The sequence below is a fragment of the Sciurus vulgaris genome, assembly GCF_902686455.1.
Source record: "Sciurus vulgaris genome assembly, chromosome: 8".
NCBI classification, from domain to species: Eukaryota; Metazoa; Chordata; class Mammalia; order Rodentia; family Sciuridae; genus Sciurus; species Sciurus vulgaris.
Window position 1 is genome coordinate 8,053,963 of NC_136468.1, and position 17,142 is coordinate 8,071,104.

Consider the following 17,142-nt stretch of genomic DNA (forward strand, 5'->3'; position numbering starts at 1 on the left):
ATGAAGCCTATAAAGTTGAAATAGGCAAATTCTGGGTAAAACCTCAGATCTCTCCACCTCATTTATCTGTTGCCACAGTCTCTATTCTCCCGCTTTAGGCCCACCAAATCATCCACGCCCTGTCTTACCGAGAGGTGATGTATTGGTGGGAACAGCCGGACAGTCAAGGTGCTTCTGTGATTCCTGTTTAAACCCCTTTCTGTACCTGTAATAACATCAAGCAAATGATGAAACTGCTCTAACGGTTTCACGCGGAAGGCGGAGATGCACCCTAGGAGTACAGAAGCCTATCCCTCTGGGTGGGAGGCCTTTACAGAAATGTGAAGCAAGACTGTTTCCAAAGTTTTGTATCTTAGCTATTGCAACTGACTTTAGGATCAAAAAAAAGAAAAAAGGAAAAAGACCGACCCCCCCCCCCCCCCAGTTGCTATTTTCCTTCTGGAATCCTAAGCAAACACAACAGCAGTACCTGTTCCCAGGGAACAAAACCAGTGGCTCCTCTGTGAATATGTGATCTGCAGAGAAACTTGTAGCCACACCTGCTGAGGCTGCCCGTTGGGAAAATAATTTGGAATTTTTTTTTCCAAATTAAACAAAAAGACATCTACATGGAACTTTATTGATTCCAAGAGAGGCTAAAATTAGGATCGAGGTACATGATTACTACAAAACAACCATGAGACAATGCTGAAAATGGATTGATCTGGAAACTTGGGACAGGTGTCAGGTAGATCTGGGTCCCAACAGAAATGAACAGAACCCTCAGGCAGACAGCCTGAAGTCTAGAGGAGCTGGCTGGACTCCACACTTCCCCACATCTCCTAAAAGCCTCTCCACTAGTCGGGACACATGTCTGTTTCTGAAGCCTAGTTTGCTGCCTAACATATAATGGTGTCAATAAACTACTAAGTAAGGGCTGGGGTTGTGGCTCAGTGACAGAGCGCTTGCCTAGCATGTGTGAGGCCTGGGTGCGATCCTCGGCACCACATAAATAGAATAAAGGTATTGTGTCCATCTACGACTAAAAATATTTAAAAATAAAATAAACTACTGAATAAGAACTTTCACTACCTACTTCAATTTTAACTGGAAAGAAATCTGTTATTTACCCACTTACTTGGAAAGTGCTATGTTGTTCTGCAAGGAAAAAAAAGGTTATAACCACGTGTAGTGTCAGCCATGACAGAAAACTAGATGTTAATACTAGTCAGAAGAAGAGCAAGGGCTTGAGGTTAAAACTTAAGAAAACCCTTTGAAAAGGGGCTGGTAACAAGTTAACGGAGTTAGATCTTGCTCTTTACAGATGCTCTGGCTTTTGTTTTTTTCCTTTTCCCAAAACTCCCCTCTTTCCTTTGCCATTTTAAAATCGGGGGAAAAAAAATAATGATAATAATCAAGAAACACATTTGCTAATCTACCCTCCTATTATAGTAAACACAGATGCCAGAGGTCCCCAAAGGTACCAAGAATGTTTGTTTTACATCCAGAAGTAGGTCATTTCTCTAGAAAACACATGCCTTCCAGGTACAAGTCACACTCCCTCCTGGAGCTCGGGGACAGCAGTTTCCAGCATCGACAGAGATGACTTTTTTCCAGTTCTCAGGCTGAGTTGAGCCTGTTATCGGAGGTGGAAGGTTCCCAGCATAATGCCCGACACCCAGGACTCAAACTATAGCTATTATTTTTTAAATAACAGCTGAAGAATTAAAGTAAGATACTTTAGACTCAGTTTAGATTCTCCAACTTTAATAAGTAAAGGAAGCTGTTATTTTTTCATGCAAAACTGGAAGGAAAAGAATACCACCCAATTTAAGAGTGGCAGTCCTGGGCTGGGGTGTGTTTCAGTGAGAGTGTACTTGCCTAGCATGTGCGAAACCCTGGGTTTGAGTCTCAGTACTGTAAAAACAAAGAGTGGCAGTCCTAAAAAAGATTCAAGTTGCAGATATCAGAATAGTTACAAATTATTATTTATAGAATAAAATAATTCCATAATTCCTGCAAACTGGCCCTTCCTTAAAAGCATCCCTTGTTGCTCTGCCACTACGACTTATTTTTAAAACCTGTTTCTCTTCCTCTCTCCCTCCTTCTCCCTAATCTCAGGGGAAACAGGATTACCTTTCTTCCCCATCCTAGGCAGAATTATCTGTCCTTGAGCACATACCCACCATAGGAATGAAGTCAGACAGACTTGGGGATGGCACCAGATGATCTCAGAAAGGACTGTCTCCCAAACCCAGAAAGAGAACACAGGAAATGTAGCCTTCGATTCATCTTTTTAAAAGCCCCCGGCTCTCCTGATGGGCAGAATCACAGCCTCTGGGACAGGAATACCCTATGTTTCTTCTTTGCTAGCAAAGCAATAAAACTTCTCTTTCCTTTAAGATAAATAAATAATTAAAATCCTACATGTCGGTGACTCAGTGATTCCACTCAGGCAGAGACCTGAGGCAACAGGGGACACACAGCTGCACAATTCTTTCTGGATGCTCATTCCAGCACTCCTAACTGAGTGAATCACACATGTAAACCAGGCACAAGGTTCTAACAATGCTACAAAGATGAAGCCCAAGGACACCACGCCACGGGCAAGACACTAGACACCAAGGCCACAATAGTACCAGTCCTTTACATGAAGGGCCCAGAAGAGACAAATTCAGAAATAGAAAGGAGATTAAGGCTGCTAGGGACAGGGGGAGAGGAATATGGGGACTGACTGCTAATGTGCACAAGGTGTCTTTCTAGAATGCTGAAAATGTTCTAAAGTTAACATAGTAATGGTGGCAAACTAAATATACTGAAAACCACAGAACTGTATACTTTTAAAATGGGTGAATTCTATTTCAATAAAACTAATTTTTTAAATTAGTGTTCTATAATGCAAATAACATGATAAATTTTAATTAATTTGGAGACAGTTTCATGTCTGTAATTAATGTTAATGTTTTAGGATTCTAAAATATTCACATTTGAGGGTACACTAGAACATCACATAACCTACTTTAATAATCACTGAAATCTCCATTAAGTTGGAAACTTTAAAGTCCTAAAATCAGTAGCAATCTGCTCTGAGTTGCTTTAATATCGACTTTGTATTCGTATGGAATCAAGGCGCTCTGAGGTCAGTCAGTCCTGACAGCAGGAGCCGTACCTTTCATACTCTCATAACTTCTGTGGTATGCAGCACAATCCCTTGTACATATCTTGGACCAAATAATGAGTGACATGCTTTATCAATAAACTATTTGTAAAAAAAAAAATAAATAAATAAATAAACTATTTGTATAATGGAACCATAATAGTCAAACTTTCACTCTATGTGCTGTTCCTTTAGATCAGGCCAACAAAGTGCCTGTGAAGGCCCAGAAGATCTAAGAAAGGACTATCTCCCAAATTAACAAGTGAATTACGACTCCAGAGAGAGAACAGGCTTTGTGGGCTAAATTGTTTCTGATACAATTACTCAACTCTGTCCCATAACAAGAAGGCATTTAAGTGAACAATCCCTTGCTTAATTAAGTCAGCAATGTCTGTGGAACTTTCTATAGTGACAGACACATTCCAGTATCCCACTATTGAATACCTGAAACATGGCTAGGAATTGAATCTTTAAATTACTGTTGTTCTTCAGTATCCAGGGGGCATTGGGTCCAGGACCCCCTCGGTACCAAAATCCATATTCTCAAGTCTCATATAAAATGGTGTAATGCACATCCTCCCATATACTTTCAAGTCATCTCTAATGACTTAAAACACCTAATGCAAAATGCATGTTCTCTGAATAGCTGCTATATAGGACTGTTTGGGGAATAATGACAAGGAAAAAAATCATGCATATACTCAGTACAGATATCAAATTTTCCCAAATATTTTCAATGCGTGACTGGTGGAGCTAATGGATATGGAGGAACAAACTATTTTAAATGTGAACATCTACATGTAGTTGGTGGCTACCATACTGATCAGCAATGCATGAGACTACTGACTAGTCAATCTTACCTCTGCTCAAAAATTAAAGCAAAAAACAAAGTTGGTGATTATGTTATAGGATGAACTGGGAAGAGAAAACACAGGGTAAAACTAATAATTCAAAGATCAAAAAAGTAAATAATCAAAATTCTAAACAAATTTCAGCTCAAGCAGGAGGATACGTGTAGAGTTCCATGTATCTGGACTTGGCCATGCTTTGTCTGGTGTACACTTGCTGGATTCCAGCTCTGAGGTCATCCCAGATCTGGTCAAGGCCAATCTGCTTCAGTCCATGGGGATTTTGACTCCTGTTTGATGACATTGTGAGCAATGTTCTGAAGTCGTCCAGGGCAGCGATCCTTATTCAAGACACAGCTAGTTCTCCATTAGTTGAAAATATACAGTATCATTCCAAATTCATTCACGGCAGCTCAGAAAGGATGTCCTTTAAGTGTGAAGAATGAAATCTCATTGCAGGCAAACCTGAAAAAAAAAAAGGGGGGGGGATTAATGTTTTCCCTAACATCCCTGAGCAGTGACACAGTGACATATACTGACAGAAAGACCAAATCTGGGCATCAGCAGGCACTGCGCTTGCCCTGAGGAATGTGAAACATATTCATTACACAGTTTACTTGTATTTCATCCACAATCATTTCACTCATGAGAAAAAGTTGGGTAAAACTTTGCATAAGCACGAACTGTTGCCTTTCTTTACTTCTAAAATTATCAAGGTTTAAAATAAAACTTGACCAACATAACCATTAGGAAAATAAAACTTGAAGAAAAAAGGGCAAAGGACATGCTCAACAAATTTCCAGAAACACAAATAGCCAAAAATAGGACAACTCATTCAAAACTGTGAGTTTTAGTAATTTTTTGCTTCATATTGGACAAGAAAGTGAATGCTGATGAAGGAAAAGATGAAGGGAAATGGAGGCTTCCTTTTAGAAGAGAATTGGCACGAATATCAAATTTACAGTGTCCTGTATTTGAAGCTCAGCTCCTCACCTATTAGGTAGATATGGGTGAGATACTTAAATTCTCTAAGCTTCTATTTTCTACATTGCAAATCACTTTCCTCAAACAGATAATACCTAAAAACAGATAATGTACATAAAATATTTAATACATAGAAAATGCTGACCAAGTGGTAAAGGCTATTACTTCTAATCATGTGAAGCTCCTGCAAAACACAATTTATGTTTCAGATCTTGGGTCCACAAAGGCCCCTGGTATTCAGTATCGTATAATGCTTCTCAAAACTATAAGTTAATGCCTCTCGATACTGTGGAAGTTAATACTTCTCAATACTGTATAAGTAAATGCTCCCATACTGTATGACTTAATGTTTCTCAATACTAAATAAGTTAAGACTTCTCGAAACTGTGTAAGTTAATACTTCTTAATGCACAGCATTTCAGACATACTTTTAAGGGCTGTCTGCACATACCACATCAAAATGTGGAGGTTTTGAATACATATTTCTAGTACAAATCAAGAAACACTGAATTATTTTAATGACTTCACAAAATAAAGTCACTGGGAAGCCCAAGGGATCCAAGACAATGAGTGCAAGAGATTGACAACGCCTGCAGACCCAGGTCTGAGGAGTCTGGGATCAAGAAGTTCAGAACATCCCATCTCTTGCTGGGCCACATTTAAGGACCTCGTGGGTCGTGCCTATGGATAAGTTTGAACACTGATACCTGAAATCATCTCTAATACTTATAATCTAAGCATACAGGATATAACATTTTATGAAACCACACCACTGAATTCAAATAGATATGTTCAAATGTGAAATATAAAAACATCTAGCACAAGGACTCCTCGAGTATAAAGGAACTGCTCTGTACATATTTCCTAGGTGGGGCTTGAATCTGTCCTTCCTTTCCTCTGCCGGGGGAGGACCGCGGTGACACCCCACTTGATAGTGCTCGGCACGTCTGGATGGGCACCGCTGCGGATGTGAACGGATCTCCCTTCTTCCCCATTCCTGCTGATTTCCACGTCGACTGCCCAAACTAGAATCCACAGTACAGTTAATTCTACCTTGGATAAGCTTTCTCACACCCATTCACGTGCTCTTTGACTTTTTTTTTCTTCTCTTCTAACTTCCACCAGCAACTGTGGAAAATGTTCTCTGCCCTGAACTCCGTTCTCCGCCAGCAGTGCCCACCCGAGGTGGTGCCAATGCCACAGTATCCATGCGTCAGCAATCTGGGAAGGATTCTGATGCCTCATCTCTCATATTCGAGTTACTGATGTTAGCTGTCAAGGTGACTTCAAATCCACTTGCTCAAAGTCCTTTCCTCCTCCAGTAATCGCCATGATCTCTTACCTGGGCCACTGTTTTAATAGTCTAAACCAGACTCTGGTAACTCCATCCATTTGTATGCTCTCATCCCATCCTGACCTACCTGTCAGTCTGAAATTGATGTCATCCTAATTCTGAATAAGCTGTCATCCTAAGAGTAATGGGGACACCAGAAATTCAGAATAGGAAAGTCCTAATGCAGCACAATCAGACACTTCTTTCTGTCCACTTTCCTCTTACAAAGCTCCCTTTGTTGCCTTGGTCCAGACACACAGACTCCTCCCCTTCCTGGGCTGGCCTGAAAGGCATCTCCGCCTCTCCTCCAAGTCCCGGGGTTTAGACCTTCCGCAGGTAGTCATCGAGTGGTACGACTGTGCATCAGGCTGCTCGAGGGGCAGACGGCAGCAACGTAGTCGCCAGCGGCACACAGAGGCACATATGTCTGCATGCACTGGGCGCCACAGCCTAGAATCCTCAGAGTAGGTGCATGGCCAGAATATTCCTGAAGGCCACCTGGGCAATGCCAATGGTGGACACATCGCATATGAGTGGCTAAAGACAATGCCACTGACAGCAGCACTGCCTCTCAGACTCAGGGGATTAAATGTTGTTACATCTGCACTTTACACACTGTAGTAGATTTTCTCAGGTATGATATTTTGACTAAACTACACATAAGTGCTGATTAATGTTACTAATACGACTATGTATTAACTTTTTTCCAGACAATTGTCACAAAGAAATGACGTGCACAGATGTGGACTATTTACATTCACAAGTATCCGGCACAACCTAATCTTCCACCAAAGACAGTTAGGAAAAAAATTATTTTGGGGAGACTGGGGTTCTAGCTCAGTGGTACAGCGCTTGCCTAGCACACATGAGATCTGAGTTCAATCCTCAGTAGCGAATGAATGAATGAATGAATGAATGAATAAACAAATAAATAGCCAGGCACGGTGGCATATGCCTGAATCCCAGTAGCTTGGGAGGCTAGGCAGGAGGATTCCAAGTTCAATCCAGCCCTAGCAACTTAGCAAGGTGCTAAGAAACTCAGTGAGACCCTGTCTCTAAATAAAATACAAAACAGGGTTGGGGATGTGGCTGTTAAGTGACCCTAAGTTCAATCCCTGGTACCAAGAAAGTAAACAAAATAAAGGTACTTTGTCCATCTACAACTAAAATTTTTTAAAAATTATTTTTAAGTAATACCAGCACAAATGTGGTGGTGGGGGAGCTTCACTTATAAGGTTATGGTTACCTTAACCTTAAAAGGGTAACTTATGGTTACCCTTTTTTGCAAAAAACAAAAAAAAAAACAAAAAAAAAACAAAAAAAAACACAAAATCTACAATTGTGTGGTGAAATATGATCCCTCAGGTGAGACTGACTGGGGAGTCCCAGGAGGGTTGGGCTTGCCCACAATGCGGGACCTTCCTTTCTTAACACTTGTTCAGAGTGGGGGCCCATGCTCATTTCCTCACTGCGACCCCCTGCTTCACTAGTGTTATCTTGAGAACCTACTAGACCACTGGCACAAAGCTCAAAGCATGTATAAAAGAGTAAGTTAAGTGCTCACTTCGGCAGCATATATACTGAAATTGGAATGATACAGAGAAGATTAGCGTGGCCCCTACACAAGGATGACATGCAAATTCTTGAAGCTTTCCATATCTTTATCAACGTTCATAGCAGCTCAATTCACTATAGCTAGATTGTGGACCAACCTAGATGCCCTTCAATTGATGAATGGATGAAGAAACTGTGGTGTGTATATATATATACAATGGAATATTACTCAGACATAAAGAATAAAATTATGGCATTTGCTGGTAAATGGATGAAGGTGGAAAAGATCATGCTAAGCGTAATAGGTCAAGCCCGAAAAACCAAAGGCCAAATGTTTTCTCTGCTAAGTGCATGACATTATATAAAGGGGGGGTGATGGAGGAAGAGAAGAATGAAGGAACTTTGGAAGGTGTAGAGGAAAATGGGATGGAAGTGGGTGGAGGACAGAAAGACAGTAGAATGAAACAGCATTACCCTGTGCACATGTATGATTACATGAATGGTGTGAATCTACACCATGCACAACCATAGAAATGAAAAATTGTACCCCATTTGTGTACAATGAATCAAAATGCAGCTAATAAAAATAAAGAATAAGTTAAGGAACAGAAAAGTTATAAATTTTCAAAGGATTCAGAATTACGAAAAACCAGTACATCAAGGCATCTGAATTTGTTCAAAATCCCTCTTGAGAATCTCTACAACACTCTATCTTGTTCTTTTTAAACTTCTGCCTTCAAACATTGGATTTTAGACTAAAACTTACTTTCCATTTCATTTAGTAATGGTTTACACTGTCTGGTCACTGCAAAGGTATGGACAGCTTAACAGTGTTTATAAACAGGCGAAAGAATCCCGCGGAACCTCAGCGACCATTTACACTTACGTCACACACACTCAGCAGGAGCTGATGTGTGCCAGGCATGCCCTAGGTCACAGCTGTGAGCTATTAGTGACGTGCTCAATCAGAACAGCACGGTCTACCTTCACGAAACAGCTGTGGAATAAAGCATCCTTCCTCCTAAGAAGCTAACGCAAACAAAAGACTCTGGTGCCTAAGCTCGATGTGCCATGCGTGTGTGCGAGAAAAGCATTCTGCTCCCCAGAACCTATTACAGTCGCAGACACCAGGATCTGACCTTACAAATAGTTCTCCTTTCCTGTTTCAGATGAAGAAATGGATTCAAAGAAGCAGACAAACTTAGCCAAGGTTGTAACACTAAAAAGTAGCAGTACTATGGGCAGGTCCCTGTGTTACCAAGCCAGTACTGTCCCAGTACTCTAGTCTGGATTTTAGGTTCTTTCATTTTCAAGGTGTCAACAAACAGTGAAACCACTGTTAAGACACAACATAAAGATTCACCAATTATCTATTCATTAAACCAAGAAAACCAAATAACCCAATTAAAAAACTGATAGTTTTAAAGAATTAGCAAATTATTAATTGCATCAATAATAAATCTATTCAAATATTTTTAAGTTTAAGACAGCCCATTTAAAAAACAAAACAAAACAAACAAACAAAAAAAAACCTTTTTAGCCAGGTGTGGTGGCATCTGCCTATAATCCCAGCGACTCAGGAGGCTGAGGCAGGAAGAATGCAAGTTAAAGGTCAGCAACTTAGTGAGCAATTTAGTGGGACACAGTCCTAAAAATAAAAAATAAAAAAGGACTGTGGATGTGGCTCAGTGGTAAGGTACCCCTAGGTTAAATCCCTGGTACCCTCCTCCCCAAAAACAGTCTTTTTAAAAATGAAGACAAACACTGAAAATATCAAAACAGTAAAAAAGAAAAGGTCAGTATACCACTTGTCCTCTGGAAAGTTAAAACGCACCAGACAAAAGAGCCGGTGTGGACTCTATCGGCACCTCCCCTCTCCTATCTTGCACACGCAGTGTGTCCGACATGTCCTCACACACTGTTCTCCTTGCATTACACTTCTGATCCCCGTTATGAAGTTCACCACATCAGGACTCACTGATAACCCGTGAGATCAAACGTGTCCTCTTCATGTTCTATGTCAGGTTTGTTTTATTATACACTCCTACATCCAGTTCTACGCGTGTAAGTGTAGAGTAAGGCGAAAACTTAGCAAAATTTTCTATTCCTGATGTTATGTATTTTATTATTCTCCATCTACTCATTCCCCTTTTCTACTTGTCCCTACTGAGTATTCAAATTTACACACTGATGATCTGAGGTTCTCAAACATTCACAGATCCTTACCTATGGAAGTGGGCAAGTAGAAAGGAGATGGCCTTACCTTATATTTTTAATATCCCCCGGAGAACCTCACACCTACACACATAAAACATTTTTAACTAATACAGCAGAGAAACCTAAAGGCAAGTATAAAAGCAAATGTCAAGTGTAAGCACCACAAAAAAGTCTAAAGAGGTGAGAGGCTGACCCAGCAGCAGCAGATCAGACGTCGAGACCCTGACTGGGTGGAAGGAGCTTCTTAGGATGGACGTTTGCGAGAGGAAGAGCAGGAGCCCACCGGGCAGAAGCAAGAGGACCACAGCGTTGGCCCTCCAAAGCTGTTGCTGCTGCTTCACTTGGTGTGGCAAGCCAGCCAGCCTTTTTTTTTTTTAAATTTTTTTTTAGTTATAGATGGACACAGTATCTTTATTTTGTTTATTTTTATGTGGTGCTGAGGATTGAACCCAGTTCCTCACACATGCCAGGCAAGTGCTCTCCCACTGAGCCCCAGCCCCAGCCCCAGCCCCAGCCCCAGCCAGTCTTCTAACTTAATGAACAAACGGTAAAACCATGTGGGGCAACAAAGCAGAACACGGGTGCCTGCAAAAGGCTGGCTTATCTGTCACAATGCTGAGTTTCCAGAAATGCACCCTCTACCGCATACCCGGGCCACCAAAACCATCAGTAATCTTAAGCAGAAGTCCAAATGGTTTTAGGTAAAAGGTAAAGATCTTGACCTAATTACATCACGTAGCCAGAAAGCTTAGGAGGTCCCCCAAACTACAGATAACAAGAACAAAATCAAAACAAAACACACTCAGGTAATCAGGCTGTTTTGAAAGACCCCTTTGCGTTAGTGTTCACCCATAAAAGTTTCAGGACATATCTGCGGATCTCTGCGGACTGTGGAGCAAGGCCGCAGCTGGCAGACAAGCAGGTCACCAGTGAGGGAAGTGAATGCCAGCTCAAGTGGTCACGAGTCCCTCACCACTTCAAAAGCCCCCTCCAACCCTGGAAGCCATGCACACTCTTCCCAACAGTCCATCAAGGACAGGGCACCCAGCAGTACCTTCGCACACACTGGCCACAGGCACTCAAAGCTGTTCAGACTGCGACAGCACATGCTGTTGTCCTCCTTCACTTGATTTCACCTTAGGAAAATGAGAATGGAACGGAACACAAGGGTCGAATAGACAGGTCTAACAAGACGGAGGCTGGCTGTTTAAAAGCCTGTTTATTAGAAAAGCCTTATTCCAAAAAGAGATAAGTCAACTGACTCATTAAACAAGCTTTCTAACAATTTAAACTGTGAACTAACCAGCACATTTCAAGATTCAAGTTGTGTAAGATGCCTTCACTGAGTAAAATTATGAACTAAAAAACTCAATGACCTCCAAGAATCCTAAATGTATATCCTCTTTGATATCAGAAATTCAAAGTTTTACCCGTGCATACTGAAAGGCCTTTTAAGAAGTGCACTTACAACAGTCTTCCACAAAACACTAATTGGAACATCAACTGAACTGAACATCAAGGGAATTTGGGAAATAGCAGTTTTAGTCAAGTTAAATACTGTGTTTGCTACAAGACTTCAGAGGCTTAGTAAGCAAGCATGTCTTATGAACTGCCCAGAAAAAAAACAGTATAAGACATTTCCAAACTTACGTGGCCACTGCATATAATTTCCAGAATGCATCTTGGAACTAGTTCCCAATAAAACTCTAGTACTGCAAGGAATGCCCCCCCCCCCTAAAATGTGCATCTGTGTTGACCCCCGCCCCCCAGGACCTGGCTACCACTCGCTGTTCTGCAATCGTTCTTACTTAAAAATGAGTTGCACCTCACTTTACTTAAAATACCCTTCTTCAATACAGAGTCACAAAATATTTTTATTCACTGAACTAGTCTCCTCTCAAAAAGCTTTCAGGTATTTAACATTTTAAGTAATACTGCAATAAGCTTTGCAAGTATTTATTTTTTGCCTACTCGAGTGAACGTAGGTAAACGTCTTCCTGTATCTACAAGAAGACTACAGGGACACTACGTGCCACCTACTAGGACAGAACAGAGAGCAGATGTGGCAGAGTAGTTTCCTTTGGCCATGAAGAGTTCGAGGTACCTGTGGGTCACCTGGGGCTACCGCACAGAAGGGAAGACTGGACTGGCCCAGGTCCATTTCTGAAAGATACCACTGGATTCTGGGAACCACAGTTGATGACAGAAATCACAGCTAACGAATGGGTTTATATGAGTAACACTTAAGAATCGACCAAGTGACAAGGAGCGCAGAGTTTGTAACTACAAGGTTACAGCCAAAGACAACAAGCAGCAGCTCTATCTTAGAAGCTGGGAGAAGAAAAGGCAGTGGTCTGGTGGGCTGGGCCTAATGAAGTCTCAGAAAACTGCCACTGTCTTCTGGTATGACCTTGAGCACATTTCCTTCATGTCTCTTCACCTGCCTCCTGGACTTGCAGTAAGACTATCAAACAAGGCCGTGGTCCTGACAAATGCTGGCTATTACTGTCATTGTTATTATATGCAAATGCACCTTCTTGGTTTTGTTTTGTGTAAGTCGGTGGCAACCTTCACAAGGCAAGAGGTCCAAATTGGAATGGGTACACCAGTCATCTCAGGGACTCCAGGGGCTGAAAAGGAGGATCACAAGGTCAGCCTGGGTAACCTAGTGAGACCCTGTCTTACACTAAGATGACCGGGATGAAGCTCTGTGGTAGAGCACCCCTGGGTTCAATCCAGGAAGGAAGGAAGGAAGGAAGGGAAGAGGGAAACAAAGAAACGGGAACAGGTTGGGAGGGCCATAAAAGCAGTGTTCTTACACACTGGTTGAGAAGGACAAAGGGAACGGGAAGCCCATGTGATCTGCCCCAGACCCCCACAATTCTCTCTGTGCCTCCAGAGAAGGCAGCACAGGATGGAACAGGAGGTTAGGCGGGCAGGCAGATGTGGGGACCACCACTCCGCAAGGGCGACATCTGGGTGAGAAGTCCAGGCAGGGCCATGCCTGTGAGGAAATGGGCTGCCTAAGACGGGCGATGTTGAGAGTCCAGTGGGCTCTGGGCAGCGCTAGAGGGTTCGCCGAACTTCTGAATCTGACAAGTAGTGGTGGCCACCAAGGGAGGAGAAAGAGGCAAGCTGCAGACCTCCAGGGCCCAGGGACACTGCAGGAAGCAGTGAACAGGCACAGCTTCACACCGCTCTGGGAAGTCTTCGTCCTTAACAAGAGCTGGGAGGGAGGTGGCGAGAGGTCATGGGGTTGTGTTTCTGTTGGTGACTAGGGCTCCAGAGACCTCCTGGTCACAGGTGGGTTGAAAAGTGGGGAGTGGGGCACAGAGCTGGGTCAGAGGACATCCCTGGCAGCCGGGCACACCAGTGGAACAATGGAAAGCAGACCTGAGGACCTGAGGTTTCAGCCATACAGGGGAGACACAGGACCACTGGGTTCAGGAGGCTGGCCTCCACCCTGCAGGGTCTGTCTCCTCACCACATCTGACCAAGCAAGCTGTGTGTCTCCCCAAGCATCGCTCCGCTGGCAAGTTCTAGAGATCCGAGAAGAATGTTGCGTTCCTCAGACATCAGTGAGTATATTTGTACTCGGTGCATCACAGACTAACTGTGTCCCTCCTCAAACACTCCAAAACCCAGACATCATTTTTGCCCATAAATGCGAAATATTTGCCTCCATTTCTATAAATTGAGACCAAACACATTTCGCAGATGCTACTGCCAAAGCCAATGTTCAAGGGTGTTAAAGTGAGATGATTCAAATCAGAGTTGTGACAGGAACACGAGAAATAAGGTTTTTCAAGAAAAGGTGACAACTGCTCTGGTTAAATTGGAAGCTTTTGAAAAATGTACGCGTATAGAAGCAGCAAGACAAAATGTTATGGCACGTTCTAAAAGCAAAGTCTACGTTCGAGTTAATGCAAACATAGCTAAAACTCACTATTAAATATAAAACAAGGCTAAAATTCAGGTTATCTAGCTCAGTGCACTTTAAAAATGATCCCGGGCACCACTCAATAAAGCAGTCATTAATTTCCTAACACCTGGGAGAGAAGCACGCACAGCACTCGGGCTCTTGCCGTGTAGCACCCAGGATGTAAAGGGGCAGTGAAACCTCAGACCTGCACAACGCCGGTCTGCAGAGACACAGGCACCTGCCACACCGGTTAAGAGGGGAAAGGACTCGAGAAAGAGCCCTCAACGACCCGCGGCAGGAGCTCCCAAAAAGCAAGCGGGGTTCAGCTGTACACTGGGCAGAGACGTGTCTCAGAGTCCACGTGAAGAGCCACGAAGGCACGTGACACAGGGCAGCATTTCCACACAGAAGATTAACTTTTAAAAGCTTTTCTGCAGAAAAGCAGGCAGGAACTCTACTGCCATTAACCTCCTGGCCACCATGGTTTCACTGTGCTCATGTTTTAGAAAGAAAGAACCAAAACAGAACCCCTACTTGTTGATGGTACATACTTTTGTGGGTGAAATGACAGGAAAAAGTTGTGTGGTGGAAGGTGCGCGGGGACCTCCACATTCCCTGACTAAAACCAACAATCCACTCGCTCTTTAGCTGCCGTGTGCAGCAGGTCCCGTTTTATTGCGATCTATGTGACACACACAGACTAATCAGAGGGGCTGAAGGACACCTGTGCACAAGAGGGCCTGATGCGCAGCCCACCTGGGTGGACGTGCGCAGGGGAGGCGAGGAAAGGAACGCTCCTGAGCCGCTGTTTAGAGTTCCCTTCAGGATTTTAGGGACAGACTTCTAAGTTTCATCTTAATAATCTGAGGAGTAAGAAAAATGGCGCCTAGCAGTAGGTGCTACTGTGGCAGCTCCTACCTGCGCAGCCACTGCGCGCCTCGGCCAGCTCTTCCTCCCTTTCCCCTGCGTCTTTCAAAGGCCACTAACTCCCAGGTTCACACTGAGCTCCAACCCAGGCCCTGAGTGAGGCCAGCCCTGCCCTCCCCTCAAAGACCCCACAATACCCTCCCTCCCAGGCCCTCTGTAAAGCTGCTGTTACAGGCTTGGCCTCTAGGCTGGCCTATCCACCGTCAAACTAACCCCCAGCCTGGAAGACAATCAGCTGATTACTCTGTCCCCACCCTTGATGTGACGTCATTACATCAATTTTAGCTTCCTGGTATCGCTTAAACCCATTCACTTGTTACACTGCAGCTGCTGGAGCCCAGGCATGCTCTCTCCTGGGGTCACTGACTAAGGGGTCTGAAATACTCTCGCCCTGCCAGTCCATCTGTCACAGGAACTTTCTACCACACAGGCGCTCATTTTGAATGAGCGCCAGTGACCTTGTCTAGTCCGCTCATGCGCCCCACACCCATAGCCACCTCCTCCAGGCTGGGGCCATCAAACGGTTATGCCATGCCCATTTACCAACTGTTCAAGGGCTCCTACATACTCGCTCACCAGTCCTCAGATGCACTCTCTCTACGTGGTACTACCTACATCTCACAGGCCAGGGCACTCAGGCTCAGAAACGCGAAACCACTTGCCCAGACCCACTCTGCCACTCATGGGTGGCAAGGATTCTGGCCCAGGAACTGAACTGTAAAAACCAAGGTTCTTTCCATCCCCTGCCCTGTGCTGCTGCCATAGGAATGCAGTGTTTCTTATTCCATCTCCCTAAGGGAACCAAGAGCTTCCCTTCAATTTCAGACCACTAGCTGACTTCTAGGGGAATCATGCAAAGAGAGAGAGAGCTTCCCAGCATAACTGCATAACAAGTTCAAACTGCTAAGGAGCAGGTCAGGGAGAACCAGCAAACTCAGGAACTTGACTTTTATTTATACTTAAATTTCAAAAATACTTTAAACTTTTCATTTTCACTAGTTTGTATCTGAATGTTAATTATTTTTAATTTTTGACAATTTTTTTAATCCAAAAGGAACTTTAGCTCAGATGCCAGGACAGGGACTAATATCTTATAAAGACAGACTAACAATTAGTGTATTCAATAATAAGATAATAATAATAATGAGTTCCATTTCTGCAATCACCAAAAAGGGCACTTACTCGTTTAGGAAAGATTCAATGACTTGATTATTGAAATTCAAGGTTCACCAAATTCACATTTGAAAGATGTAAAATTATCCCCTTTCTATACAGAACTAGGGAAACTTCCATTCAAACAATTACAATTAACAAGAAGCATTCAAAAACTAAACTAGGGATGGAGATGCAGCTCAGCGGTAGAACCCTTGCCTGGCATGCACGGGCCCTAGGTTGGATTCTCAGCACTGGGGGATAAAAATTAACATCCTAAGAAATGGCTTTTCAGAGACATTAGCTAAGTTTTATCTCTATTAATCTAAGGCCATTCAAAAGCTTTAAGTTAGCCAGATACAGTGGTGCACACCTGCAATCCCAGCAACCCAGGAGGCTGAGGCAGGAAGAGTGCAAGGTGAAGGCCAGCCTCAGTAACTTAGCGAGGCCCTAAGCAACTTGGCGAACCCCTGTCTCGAAAGAAAAAAAACAAATAAGGCTGGGGATGGGGTTCAGTGGTTAAACACACCTGGGTTCAATCCCTGGAAGGAAGGAAGGAAGGAAGGAAGGAAGGAAGAAAAGCTTTAAGTTCAAGGCTATAATCAGAGAACATAAATAATGCCCAAGTAAATTTTGCCTCTAGAACAACTAATTCAAAGTTGAGTTGTCAGTATCCAAAAATATCATAATGCCTGCACTGCCTCATTTTATCTTTATTTAAAGCTAGTAAACATGGGGGCATTAAAAGTCCTGGTTCAGTTAAACAAATTTAATGTGCTGCATCAATTCCACTCCTGCTCCCCAAACAAGAAAACACATCCAAAAACATACACCAAAGACTTGCACACGAACGTGTTCAGTGTTATTCATAATCGCCCAAAAGTGGACAACCCAAATGTTCATCCACCAGTGATGATGGATAAGCAGACCGCAGCACCGCCAAGCAATTCCGAGCACCTGACAGCAGAGAACGAAGCACTGACGCAGAGAGAGGAACCGCCCAGCACCTCACTGTGCAAACGTGAACGCCAGAGCAGAAGCCCAACCTCACGTCTGATTCACCACGTGT

At 43.3% G+C, this 17,142-nt stretch overlaps 1 protein-coding gene across 3 annotated transcripts in view; it reads right to left on the bottom strand.

Annotated features, from left to right (window-relative positions):
- The window catches only part of CUL1 (cullin 1), a 93,276-nt gene that overhangs the window by 58,027 nt on the left and 18,107 nt on the right, over positions 1 to 17,142 (bottom strand). For all 3 annotated transcript variants that reach the window (XM_079149315.1, XM_079149314.1, XM_079149316.1), the window contains exon 2: positions 4,149 to 4,449. In XM_079149315.1, coding sequence (XP_079005441.1) covers positions 4,149 to 4,288 — 140 coding nt within the window. In that variant the 5' untranslated portion in view covers positions 4,289 to 4,449. The remainder of the gene's footprint in view (positions 1 to 4,148; positions 4,450 to 17,142) is intronic.